This window comes from Glycine soja, chromosome 2, assembly GCF_004193775.1.
Source record: "Glycine soja cultivar W05 chromosome 2, ASM419377v2, whole genome shotgun sequence".
Classification (NCBI taxonomy): Eukaryota; Viridiplantae; Streptophyta; class Magnoliopsida; order Fabales; family Fabaceae; genus Glycine; species Glycine soja.
This window is the reverse complement of record NC_041003.1, coordinates 6,868,559-6,882,013: the sequence shown is the minus strand read 5'-3', so window position 1 is coordinate 6,882,013 and position 13,455 is coordinate 6,868,559. Positions and strand designations below refer to the sequence as shown.

At 33.5% G+C, this 13,455-nt stretch overlaps 1 protein-coding gene and 1 pseudogene across 2 annotated transcripts; one reads left to right on the top strand and one right to left on the bottom strand.

Annotated features, from left to right (window-relative positions):
* The first annotated feature begins 546 nt into the window (after positions 1 to 546).
* LOC114384136 (cellulose synthase A catalytic subunit 2 [UDP-forming]-like) lies at positions 547 to 8,754 on the top strand. Its single transcript, XM_028343802.1, has 14 exons — positions 547 to 1,094; positions 1,796 to 1,988; positions 2,348 to 2,541; positions 2,633 to 2,735; positions 3,044 to 3,215; positions 4,428 to 4,694; positions 4,774 to 5,119; positions 5,542 to 5,679; positions 5,791 to 5,916; positions 6,016 to 6,228; positions 6,333 to 6,606; positions 6,817 to 7,013; positions 7,103 to 7,453; positions 7,764 to 8,754. Exons 1-14 carry the CDS (start codon positions 1,014 to 1,016, stop codon positions 8,343 to 8,345), a joined length of 3,237 nt encoding a protein of 1,078 aa, XP_028199603.1. The 5' UTR covers positions 547 to 1,013; the 3' UTR covers positions 8,346 to 8,754.
* Positions 8,755 to 11,074: 2,320 nt separating this feature from the next.
* On the bottom strand, positions 11,075 to 12,040 carry LOC114384130 (annotated as a pseudogene). The gene has a single exon (XR_003660607.1). The product of XR_003660607.1 is annotated as a chlorophyll a-b binding protein 2, chloroplastic-like (transcript).
* Positions 12,041 to 13,455: the final 1,415 nt, after the last annotated feature.

The window sequence follows — 13,455 nt, the reverse complement described above, 5'->3', positions numbered from 1 at the left end:
AATTATCTTAGTTCTTATATTTTAAAAATATATTATTATGATTATCATTTTTTTTATAATTGAAGAATTTTATCTCTATAAAATTTAAGACATTATGGTCAGATATGAATTTTACCAATTTAAAATAAACGAGAATTAAAATTTAAGAATTAAGACTATTTTTTTAAAACGAAGGGTTTAAAACATATTTTACTCAACTAAATAATAATAATAATATATTAAACGCTCAACTTTTTTTATTTTTTTAACAAAAATGCACATTTTAATATAAATATATAATTTAAATTAATTTAGACATATATCTTATTTAGATTCAATAATTTAAAAACAATTCTGATATCAAAATTATTTCACTAAGTTATGAAACCAAATGAAGGTTTGCACATTACACACAAGATACAGCTAACATTACCTAATAATTCATAGGTAAAACAAAAACTTTAGTTTACTTCATTTCATAAACTATAGTACCCCGAGTGTATTATTAGGAAAATCAACAATAATGGATCCAACTACTACTAGTCTACTACACAACACATTGCACAAACACACATATACATACACACGTACACAGCAACACTCTCCCACATTGTCTCTGACTCTGTCTCATACTCTCATCTTATCTCTCTTCTCCGTTGAATTTCCAACCCGTGCTTGCTTTGCCTAGATTCTCTTTCTTCTTCCACACATACTCACATTTCTTTTTACCCTTTTATAATGGGTTTTCTGATAATGCTGCAAGCTTGTGTCTTTCACAATTGACAAAAGAGTGGTAGTAGCAGCCTGGCACCACCCCATCTGTTAGAAAACTTGGTTGCTCAAGTAAAGAATCATTTTCATTCACTATATCCCCCAAAGGAAACAGCTTTCTTTGATTTCACTCCTAGTTTAAAAACCTTTCTATTTTTGCTTCTTTTTCTTTCACTATATGTGCATGGAAGAGGCAAATTTGTGAAGTGGGGTGTTTGATATTTGAAGATTGAGGTGTTGAAGAGTGGTGAGTTAAGGTTTCAATGGACACCAAAGGGAGATTAGTTGCTGGGTCTCATAACAGGAATGAGTTTGTTCTTATCAATGCTGATGAAACTGCAAGAGTGAGTGGTCTCTATCTCCCTGATTTCTCAGTTCATCTGAAGAGTTTTGAACTTACATAGCTTTCCAAAAAAGTGTCTCTTTTCTGATCTTTGTCCTTATTCTTCAACTCATCTCACTAAGCCACGTCAAGAGTTTGAAGAAGAAAATACCCCCATTGGGGTCTTTTCTTTCTTGGATTTCCATGCTGAATTTCTGACCCAATTGGGTTCCCTTGCTTGAATTTTGAGTCCTTCATTTCATTCATATGGTCACTTTCATGGTGTTAAATTGAGCTAGTTCTCTTTCTCTCTCTTGGGTTTTTGTTTTTGTGTTAAATTGTGGAAATTTCCCAATCCAAACTCTTATCAGTTTCTCTCCAGCTTATGGGTGAAATAAACAGGAAAAGAAAAATACTTTTTTCCCCTATTTACCTTTGAAAAATTGAGTTCATTCAACTTGGTCCTTTTGATGTTCTCTGTGTGTCTCTTGTTCTTGATTTTCTTGCCTTGATTTATATAATTCAGAGCTCTGATTTATAAAAGCCAGAGCGTGTCGATTTATTGCATGAAAGTTATAAACTTTGATGCTGCACATTTAGTAATAAAGCTCATGTGTACTGATGTGCACAAAAAAGTGGACCTTCTTCCATCTTCTCGCATAGTGCACTACCATCCAATTTTCATGATCTGATCAAGGTTTACATTATCACTGTTATTTGCAGGTAGCTGTCACAGAATTAAGTGGTCAAATTTGTCAGATCTGTGGGGATGAGCTGGAGGTTACTGTGAATGGGGAGCCATTTGTTGCTTGCAATGAATGTGCGTTCCCTGTGTGCAGACCTTGCTATGAGTATGAAAGAAGAGAGGGTAACCAAGTTTGTCCTCAGTGTAAAACCAGATATAAGCGCATCAAAGGTGAAGAAGCTTCAACCAATTTTTACTTAGATCTCTTTGTGTGTGTTTATGTTTCTTTTTCACCTGTGTACGTGTTTATGTTTCTTTTCCACCTTAGTTCCATTTGTTATATTTAGGAATGCTAACAACATATTTTTTTAATAACTCTTTATTGTTGACGGAAATTTATTAGAAGTTCATTAAAAATCACTGAATTTTGTGGGTCCTACTTATTTAATGAGTTTCACTCGTGATTGTATAGTTATCAATAAATTTTAACAAATAGTAGAGAGCGTATTAGAGATTGAATTGTTAGCATTCCTCTTGTTCTATTAACATAATCTGTTGATAGATTTGGCTAACACTGCAACTGATTTCAGGTAGTCCTAGAGTTGAGGGTGATGAAGAAGAGGATGATAGTGATGATTTGGAAAGTGAGTTTGATATTGGGAGCGTGTTCTCTGCTCGCCTTAACTATGGTTCACAGGTGAATGGTTCGGTGATCCATGCACCATCGGAGTTTGATGCAGCTTCCGTGGCTTCTGAGATCCCTCTCTTGACATATGGTCAAGAGGTTAGTTGATTTCCTGCACTCGTGGCTGTTGCCTTTTTTTTTTTTTTTTTTCTGAATTTGAATATGACTGATGATGGTTTTGTCAATTAAGGATGTTGGCATTTCTGCTGATAAACATGCTCTTATTCTTCCTCCATTCACGGCCAGAGGGAAACGAGTTCATCCCATGCCTTTTCCTGATTCATCTGTACCTGGTAAGTAATTTTATTGGACAAAATATAGTAGCAATCAAGTGCTATTAGTACTGTTCTTCAATCAAAATTGGAATTTCACCGATTTATTCAATGCCAAATTTAAAGTTCAAGTTTTATTATTCAAGTTACCGAGGTGAAACTCCAATTTTAATAAAAAAAAAATATCACTTAAAGTACTTAACTACACCTTGCTATTGTCCAATTATTTGTCTTGGTTTGCATGTGCACATTGTTTAGACTGTGCTGCTCCTAGTTGGCCCTGGTTTCAGTGTCCTTATTTAATGTGACAATTAATGATGGTGATGCAGTTCAACCAAGACCTATGGATCCTAAAAAGGATATTGCAGTTTATGGATATGGAAGTGTTGCATGGAAGGAACGGATGGAGGATTGGAAGAAAAAACAAAGTGAAAAACTTCAGGTTGTTAGACATGAAGGGGGTAAAGATAGTGATGAGCTGGATGATCCTGACTTACCAAAGTAGGTGATATTGTCTAATTCTTATCATTTGTTCATTGAAAGTTAATCATGAAATTTGCTGGATTTTATTTGTGGTTCTTATTTGTCAACTTCAACTGTTAAGGTTTTTTCAACTTATTTAAAGCCAAAATTGGCTGCTTCAATCAGAGAGCATGTCTAACTTATTTTGGTTCTTACAAACAACCAAATGTTAAACTGAAAATGATAGCAAGATTACTGATTAAAAGTTTTAAACCGTTGTCAGGTAGTTAGAAAGGCAACAATTTATAATATGTAAAATAATAAGAAAAATTAAATTATTTTCTAATATTTGCTATTGATTAATTTTCTAAATTTAATAATAAAATTTATATAAATATGATTAAGAAAATGTGATTTAATTAATATTACTAAATCAATATTCCTCACTCAAATTCTCTCGACAAAAAAATTCAGACAACCTAGTTACATAAGATGAAAATTTAATTTTTATTTTGTAAAAATAACATTTTATCAATATTTTGGCTTTCTTTATAGTTTGTACAATATAACAAAAAGGGTTTATTTGTGATGTTAACAATTATATATATTAGGAATTTATTAGCAATGCACAAATGAACAATTTTCTAGATTTTTCCCGGAGCCTATTAGCAATTATGTAGGGACTATTATGTAATTTTACTCTATCATCTTTCTGGTGTTTAGACCTATATTTGCAATTTCTCAAAAAATTACAATTAACCTAAATAGGTTTAAATTGAGATTTCTTTATTAATTTTGCAATTAGTTAAGGTTAATTTTAATCTGTATATAAATCTTTCTATACTAAAGATAATTAAACAATTTTTACTTTTAAATATTAGTTTTTAATATTCAAAGATTAGTCTCCACCTTAAACATATCCGTAAATCATCATTATTTTCTTTCTTATGTAAACTTAATTTTTATCTATAATTTTATTGTTATTTAAAATTTCTTCTAAATTTTTTGGTATAAGTATTCCTTAAAAACCATCAATTTGTAATAATTTAATCCACCATGTAAAAATATGTAATAATTATTTAATCCACTAAGTAACTAATTTTATTTATCTATTTTGTGGATAACAACAAAAATTTATTTCCTCCCCTATCTGCAATTTTTTTTTTTGCAGTCATACTGTCTTGCTATATTTATTTACTATTTGCTTTTTTGTTTAATTTATGATTTTGTAATCTGAATTCCTGTTAACAGAATGGATGAAGGCAGACAACCACTTTGGAGAAAGTTGCCAATTAGTTCAAGCAGGATAAATCCATACAGAATCATAATAGTACTTCGGATTGCAATTCTTTGCCTCTTTTTTCATTATAGAATCCTCCATCCAGTCAATGATGCATACGCATTGTGGCTCACCTCAGTAATATGTGAAATCTGGTTTGCTGTCTCATGGATTTTTGATCAGTTCCCAAAATGGAGCCCAATTCTTAGAGAAACATACCTTGATCGTTTATCTCTAAGGTATTTGATCTTTCTCTGACTATCCTTATATGTGTTTGTGACATAAGGCATTATTCATTAATGCTTTACAATTTCACAGATATGAAAAAGAAGGAAAGCCATCTCTGTTAGCTGATATAGACGTGTTCGTTAGTACAGTGGACCCTATGAAGGAACCTCCACTCATTACTGCAAACACAGTTCTGTCTATCCTTGCTGTGGATTATCCAGTGGACAAGGTTGCATGCTATGTTTCAGATGATGGAGCTGCCATGCTTACATTTGAAGCACTTTCCGAGACTTCTGAGTTTGCAAGGAAATGGGTTCCATTCTGCAAGAAGTTCTGCATTGAACCACGGGCTCCTGAATGGTATTTTGCTCAGAAGGTTGACTACTTGAAGGATAAAGTGGATGCAACATTTATAAGAGAACGTCGTGCCATTAAGGTTTGAAATTGTTCCTATCATGTCATTTTCAGACCAAAAGGAAAAGCCATAAACTTCAAATTTGAAATTTGCATGAAATATGACTAATTGAGAAACATAGTTTATACCAAAGGAAAGTCGAGTTATTGCAGAGTTCTGCTTTAAGACAAAACTTAGATGTAGGTTCTTAGGTGTTTTTGGTGGTGTTCTACTATCAAAACTGGAGTTTCTCCTTGGTAATTCACCTAACAAATGTTTGCATTAAAAATCAATATAGATTACTGAAGTGAAATTTCAATTCTGATTGAAGAATAACATTAGAAACACCTTAAGAGTTGTATGTAAGTTTTGTCCTTTGCTGCTATCTATAATTTTTCATTTTTTTCTATTTGGCTTCAAGCAATAAGAGGTTGCATTTGGTGTTCTCAATTGTGTTGACACAGAGGGAGTATGAAGAGTTCAAAGTGAGGATTAATGCATTGGTGGCTTTGGCACAAAAGGTTCCTGAGGATGGTTGGACAATGCAGGATGGTACTCCATGGCCTGGGAACAATGTCAGAGATCATCCCGGAATGATACAAGTGAGTACCATGTTATGATGCAATCTTGGTCTTCTGTGTAGATTGAAAATGCTTTGTTGACATGGCATGTTTGTATGAGTTTAAGTGTTAAACTGTGATGCTATTCTACAGGTTTTCCTTGGTCAAAATGGTGTTCGTGACATCGAAGGAAATGAATTACCTCGTCTTGTCTATGTGTCTCGTGAGAAAAGACCTGGATATGATCACCACAAAAAAGCTGGAGCTATGAATGCTTTGGTAGAGTGTCCTTCTCACTATAAAACTGAACTTTCTCAGTTTTCTTCTTTCTCCATTTTTCTTACCATTTTTCTAATGCTTTGTTGATTGATTGTGAAGGTGAGAGTCTCGGCAATAATCACCAATGCTCCTTATGTACTGAATGTTGATTGTGATCACTACATAAATAACAGTAAGGCCCTTCGTGAAGCCATGTGCTTCATGATGGATCCTACATCAGGGAAAAAAATATGCTACGTACAGTTTCCTCAAAGATTTGATGGGATTGATCGTCATGATAGATACTCGAATCGCAATGTTGTATTCTTTGATGTAAGTAAGAATTTGCTACTGTTGTTTGTGCATATATAATATACATTCATATACCTTGCAGTTTGCTTTGAAGGAAAAGCTAATATTTGTTTCAATGTGTATAGATCAATATGAAAGGTTTAGATGGCATCCAAGGACCAATATATGTGGGAACTGGGTGTGTCTTCAGGAGACAGGCATTCTATGGATATGATGCCCCTACATCGAAGAAAGCACCAAGAAAGACATGTAACTGTTGGCCTAAATGGTGCTGCTGTCTGTGTTGTGGATCTAAGAAGAAAAAGATTAAAGCAAAGTCAAGTGTGAAAAAGAAGATAAAGAATAAGGATGATATAAAGCAAATGCATGCACTAGAAAATATTGAAGAGGGAATTGAAGGTACGAAATGCCTCAAATTGGCCATGTGTTTCGTTTGAAAACATTCATATGCATTCTAAGACTCTAAATAATACTTTGAGATGCATTTGGTTGAGCTTTGATCCACTATTATAATGTACTTATGTGCATACTTTTACTGTCTTCGCTTGCTTACAAAACTTAATAGTTTTTTAATGGCATTTTGTATTCCTCTTGAAACCTTGATCACAGGAATTGACAATGAGAAGTCATCACTAATGTCTCAATCGAAGTTTGAGAAGAAGTTTGGGCAATCATCTGTTTTCATAGCTTCGACACTCTTGGAAGATGGGGGTGTTCCAAAAGCAGCAAGTTCTGCTACACTCTTGAAAGAGGCCATCCATGTAATTAGTTGTGGTTATGAAGATAAGACAGAATGGGGGAAAGAGGTATGCTATTTGTTTCATATTTAAAGCCTTGAAGCTCTTTCAAGCTCTGGTCTTCCTGTACTTAGACCTCTGCTACATTTGTCTTTCAGGTTGGGTGGATATATGGCTCAGTTACCGAAGATATTTTAACAGGTTTCAAGATGCATTGTCATGGTTGGAGATCTGTATACTGCATGCCAAAAAGGCCTGCTTTTAAAGGTTCAGCTCCTATAAATCTCTCGGATCGTCTGCATCAAGTTCTTCGGTGGGCTCTTGGATCTGTTGAGATCTTTTTCAGTAGGCATTGTCCCATATGGTATGGCTATGGTGGCGGCTTGAAATCGCTGGAACGATTCTCTTACATAAACTCAGTTGTTTATCCTCTGACTTCAATTCCCTTAATTGCCTATTGTGCATTGCCAGCTGTCTGTCTGCTCACTGGGAAGTTCATTGTCCCCGAGGTAGGATTAATTTTTCTTTACTTTTAAGTACAACCCTCAAACTGAGTTCAAGTTACATCCTAGGAATACATAAACACAAGGAGCAATTATTGCATAAGTACAGTGCCTCTAGGCACCACCACCCAAAAAGCTAAAGATGTATTAAAATCATAATATAGATATAGTTATCTCTAACTTTCGATTAGTAGTACCGGTGGCTTTAGGTACTGTGCTCAGACAAAATTCAAGAATTGCTCTAAACAATAAACATAGAATGTGATGCACTTTATGGTGCTTTAAACTAATGCTTTTTTTTTTCTTTTCTTCACAGATAAGTAACTATGCCAGTATCATTTTCATGGCCCTCTTCATCTCTATAGCTGCAACTGGCATCCTGGAAATGCAGTGGGGAGGTGTCGGTATACATGACTGGTGGAGGAACGAGCAGTTCTGGGTCATTGGTGGTGCCTCCTCACATCTCTTTGCTCTCTTTCAGGGTTTGCTCAAAGTTCTGGCGGGAGTCAACACAAACTTCACAGTCACATCCAAGGCAGCAGATGATGGAGAGTTTGCTGACCTCTACATCTTCAAGTGGACATCCTTGTTGATCCCTCCCTTGACCCTACTAATCATAAACATCATCGGAGTCATTGTCGGTGTCTCGGATGCTATAAACAATGGATATGATTCATGGGGTCCTTTGTTTGGGAGGCTATTTTTTGCCCTTTGGGTCATTGTACACCTTTACCCTTTCCTCAAGGGTGTCATGGGAAAACAAGAAGGTGTTCCTACCATCATTTTGGTCTGGGCTATTCTCCTGTCTTCAATCTTAACCCTACTTTGGGTGAGAATCAACCCATTCTTGGCCAAAAGTGATGTGGTGTTGGAAATTTGTGGATTGAATTGTGACTAAAGGTAACAAAAAATGGAAGGGCATGCCATGGTTTGACGTTTTACACTGATAAGATCTGCAACATGCATAAGTTTTTGGTCAAAGACACATGACACATCCCTGGATCTGTTGGTGAGAACTGCCACTGCAAAAAAAAATGTTATTTGTGGGTGGTGTTTGTAGATACAACATATGTTTTGAGAGGTTTCATTATTTTTTTTTATACATGTGCATTATCTAAATTAGTCTGAAATCACAGGTGAGATGTTATTTATAACTTCTTCGGAATAAGGCATCTCTCATTTGTAATCATAAAGTGTGCCCATGTGTTTTTTAGAAATTCCCTATAAGTTGGGATTTATATGGTTGGCTTCGATACTTTTGCACCAAGTGAATAAAATGTCTACAATGTATAGTATCTTCAAATCCATTTTTAGTATCTTGAAATTATGCAAAGGTAAGTATAGGTTTGTGCAATATTAATAACGTAAATTATGCCGTTGGTTTGGTGGAGTTGATTCATGAGGGAATTAATTTATGTGAAGGTGGGTCTCACAAGAAAAAAAAACCCATGCCTTGTTTGTTTGTGGTTCATGTTCATGTGATGTGGGAAAAGTGAGAGGCGTTTTTACCATTATAATCTTGTTGGGTTTGTTTTGAAAGAAACTCGACTTACTATAATAAGGGTATAATAGTATTTTTATATGTTTATTTAATTCTTTCCTTTCTTAAATTAAACAACCTAACATTAAATTTTATTTTGACCATATTTCTCTTTTTCATGTTTATCTCTTATTTTCATTCATTTTGTTTATCTCCTCGCAATCAAATAGAACAGTAGTGGATGAGTGTTTATCCTAGATCCTATTAAAGATTAAAACTCAAAAAAAAATCGTATATAAGATTACTACTCAGGTAAAATGCTAAATTGGTAGTAACTAGGAAATTGATTAGGTAGTTAAACTGTCAACATCGTATAGTTCATGCTGATGTGACCAGCATAGAAACTATCACCATTCACTGGTAACTCATTCAGACTTTTTGTACATGCTAAATCAACTAATTAAATGTTTTCACTTTATTTACTTGTCTCTGAAAAGCACATGCACAAGTATTTCACGAGAACTGATTTTAGAAGCGTACATCTCCAATCTCGTGAAAGCTGAATAATCGTGATCCAAGTTGTCAAACTTGCAAATTTTTTGTAAATCCGTGAAAATTCAGTAAATTTTCATTTATAGAATCGATTCCTAAATTTATAAGAATTTATTTAATTTAAAAAATATATTAATATTCGTATATATAAAATCATAATTAAATATTTCAATTTTAAAATAAATTAAAATAATAAAATTTAATAATAATTCAATAAATAAATATAATTCACACCCAATTAAATATAAATTCATACCATATAAAACATAAATTCTTAAAATAAAAATATTTGAAAAATATAAAAATATTTTAAATGTTCATCGATCCTCTAATTAAATCATCTTCAATATTGCCATCATTACCATTATCATCACCATCATCAATCTTCTAATTAAATCATCTTCATGTTGAAGTGATGATCATTCAAAATCAAATTATTAATATCAAATACATCTAAAGTTAGATCACTTCTTTCAACCAAGTCAATATTACTTACACTACCACTTTTATCTAGAGGTTGTTCAACTTGGACATTATCTTCATAAAAAATATCATCTTCCTCTTTTATTATCCACTCATAATTAAATTTCATATCTTCAAATGGAAGATCGAGTAATAGTTTTTCTTATTTATCTACTTTTCAACTTCAAGTTATACATCACATAAACTAAGTCATTCATCTTCTTTTAATGCAAGTGATTTCTCCTCTTTGTATGAACCTATAAATAACATAAAAAAACTAAAGTTCATAACTTAATTCTTAATTTGGTCTGATTCTATCGAATTTACTATGATTCCATCGAGTTTACTACCAATTATACTTGATTTATGATTTTACTCACGATTTAATTCGTGAAGATACTATAAAATTATAAACTTATACGATTTTACGAGTTGAATCACAATTTTCATAACAATATTAATGGTCACTATCTGCACTTTGCAAACTCAATCTCCAAGTAAATAACTTCTTTTTAAAAAAAAAAATTAAATAACCGAATAAGCCAGTACAGACACGTACTGAACAACATGGCCTTTTTTGTATGTAGCTGCGTAAAACAAAACGCAGACTCCTCTTCTCATATATGCCCGAAGGTGTTATAAAATGACAGAATGTAAGTCTTGTTTTATATCTGGTGTATTTTATAATTAAAATTAAAATAAGGATACAAGGTTTTAAACATGGCATATTTTATTTTATCTTTACTGAAAGAGTATAATTAAAAAGGAAACAGAGTAAAATAAAATATTTCATTTTGGTTTCACTAAAACAATAATAATTTACAGTTATCAGTTGGTAATTTGTAAAGCTTGGTTTTACTGACTAATATACCTTGAAGAAAAAAGTCCAGAGTCTTGAAAGTCAAAAAAGAGTAAACCAAATCAAGCATATGATAAAAATTAATTATCGTGATCCACAAGAGGAGAATCAAATGCAAAATTTAAAGCACTTGTTTGCCTTGGTGATTTCTGTTTCTCACCTTCCTCCTACTGCATTAAATTTTAGAAGCTAACTCGCTTCTAATGTTTAAGACTTGTCATTTGAGCTTTAATTAGTTTGGTTAATAAAGTGCATAAAAGTAGAACCTTGGAGATACATCCAAATGGACTTAAAAGAGATATATAAAATATAACAATATAATTCACATTCTCACTTGATAGATCTAATACATACTTCACTAAATAACATAAAATTCACAAGTCATTTCTTGTTCTTTGAATGTTATTTTTTTATTTTTTTCTCACTTTCCAGGACAAAGTTTGTGGCATAGGCCCAGGCATTGTTGTTTACTGGATCAGCAAGGTGGTCGGCCAAGTTCTCTAAGGGTCCCTTTCCAGTCACAATAGCCTGAACAAAGAATCCAAACATGGAAAACATAGCCAACCTACCATTCTTGAGCTCTTTCACCTTTAACTCGGCCAAAGCCTCTGGGTCATCAGCAAGGCCCAATGGGCCAAAGCTGCCACCTGGGTAGATTGGGTCAGTCACCTCACCAAGAGGCCCACCTGCAATACGGTAACCCTCAACGGCACCCATCAAGATAACTTGGGTGGCCCAGATGGCAAGAATGCTTTGTGCATGGATCAGGCTTGGGTTGCCCAAGTAGTCAAGCCCACCCTCACTGAATATCTGAGACCCGGCCTTGAACCATACGGCCTCTCCAAACTTGACACCATTGCGGGCCAAGAGTTCGGGGAAAACACAGCCCAGGGCTCCCAACATGGCCCATCTGGAGTGGATGACTTCGAGTTCTCGGTTTTTGGCAAAAGTCTCTGGATCAGCAGAAAGCCCATGGGAATTCACCAGTAAGGTAGGAGGGAGCTTCACCGGAAAATGGGCCCAAGTACTTGACACGGTCTGGGCCATACCATGGGCTTCCTGAGGAAACAGTCTTGGGGGCTGTTTTCCTCATGCTAACTCTTCCAACACCAAGCTCAGGGGTGGAGGGGGCAAGCTTCATTGCTTGACCAGCCAATGATGATGAAGAGAGAGCCATTGTTGAAGCAGCCATTATTCTAGATTTAGTAAAACAATGAAATGCTTTGTAACTTACAAAGTGAAGAGAGGGGTACACTTATATTTTTTTGTGCACAATATATAGCTTAAAGAAGAGAGGGGTACACTTATCTTTACTAGATCTATATCTGAATTTCTATTCGAATATCTCAAAAAATATCATTAAGTACCTATTCTATCCAGTAAGAATCTGCCACGTATGATTTAGGATAGATTATGTGTAATATTACCAAGTCTCACCCAAGAGAAACCATAGTGCAATATTGATCACGTGGCCGGTTGATTTAAAAATAATAATGTCACGGTTACATATTCAAATCAAACTAAAGTTGTTTTTAATATTAGTAAAAATAAATTAATGACTTGATCGATCTAATTTTTAAATAAAAAATATTAGTGACATTCTCTTTTTATGTGTGCTGAAATTTGTTAAAAGATCAATAAATTTCAATCAATTATAAAAAAGAATTAGAAAATGAGTGTCAGAGAAAATGTTGGATAGTATTTTTTAAAAAAATATTGTTCGAGACTCTCCATCATGTTAAAGAAAGAAAGAAAGAGGACGTCAAAAGAATTTTTTTTCAATGAAAATGATGATTAGAATTAGCTTAGGATGAAAAACGTGAAACAAAGGCTTCAATTAATTAAGGATGTAAACGGATTCTCGTTAATTTGAGAAAGAGAACATTTTTTTTAGAACTCGAGAAAGAGAATATGAAATAAAAGGAAACTGAAAAATCTCAAAACAATGATCAAAGAGTGAGTGGGTCATTGTTTTGGGACTTTACTTAACTAATAGTAAATGCTTTGAATTTGAAGGATGTTATAGAATGAGAATGAGAATCACATTATTTGAAAATTTGAAGCATGTTATAGAATGAGAATCCCCGGATGCGACTAAAAGAAGTCCTGAAAAAATTGCCAAGATGCCAATGACATATAAATGCTATAATTTTTACATTATACTAAAAATATACTACTTCTATATTTATAATTATTTCTTCTCTGTGAAGAAAATTATAATTATAAATAGGTATAAGTTGCAATTTAGATTTATAGATTTCATGTACACCATGCATCATTGCTTAAATTAATAATATAATTATCTAAATAATACCCATTAATTTTTTGAAAATTTATTAAATTATTTGCAAAATACAAAACATTATTACTGCATGTAATTGATAGTTAGGAGTATTATTATAACTTAATTACCCTCATTTCATGGGAAAAATAGGTCCTGAAAATAGATTGAGAGTTGAGACTACATCAACTTAAAGAATCCCCAGAAATAGAACATCCTTGCTCAAAACAAAAGCTAAACAGAATAAAAGGAGTTACGTTACCACTTACCGCCACGTGCAGTAGCGGGGTCATTGGTGATCCACGTGTAAAGCCACCGACCATTGGCTTATTTCATAGTTTAAAAAAATTCAAATTCAAAACGGGTAATGCTGT

What these genes read in the sequence shown, in the direction of transcription:
- LOC114384136 (XM_028343802.1), top strand. Translation starts at nt 1,014, where the DNA reads ATGGACACCAAAGGGAGATTAGTTGCTGGGTCTCATAACAGGAATGAG. An exon ending in GAGAACGTCGTGCCATTAAG is followed by an intron (nt 5,120 to 5,541) that starts GTTTGAAATTGT and finishes GTGTTGACACAG; the next exon opens with AGGGAGTATGAAGAGTTCAA. An exon ending in CTGGAGCTATGAATGCTTTG is followed by an intron (nt 5,917 to 6,015) that starts GTAGAGTGTCCT and finishes TTGATTGTGAAG; the next exon opens with GTGAGAGTCTCGGCAATAAT.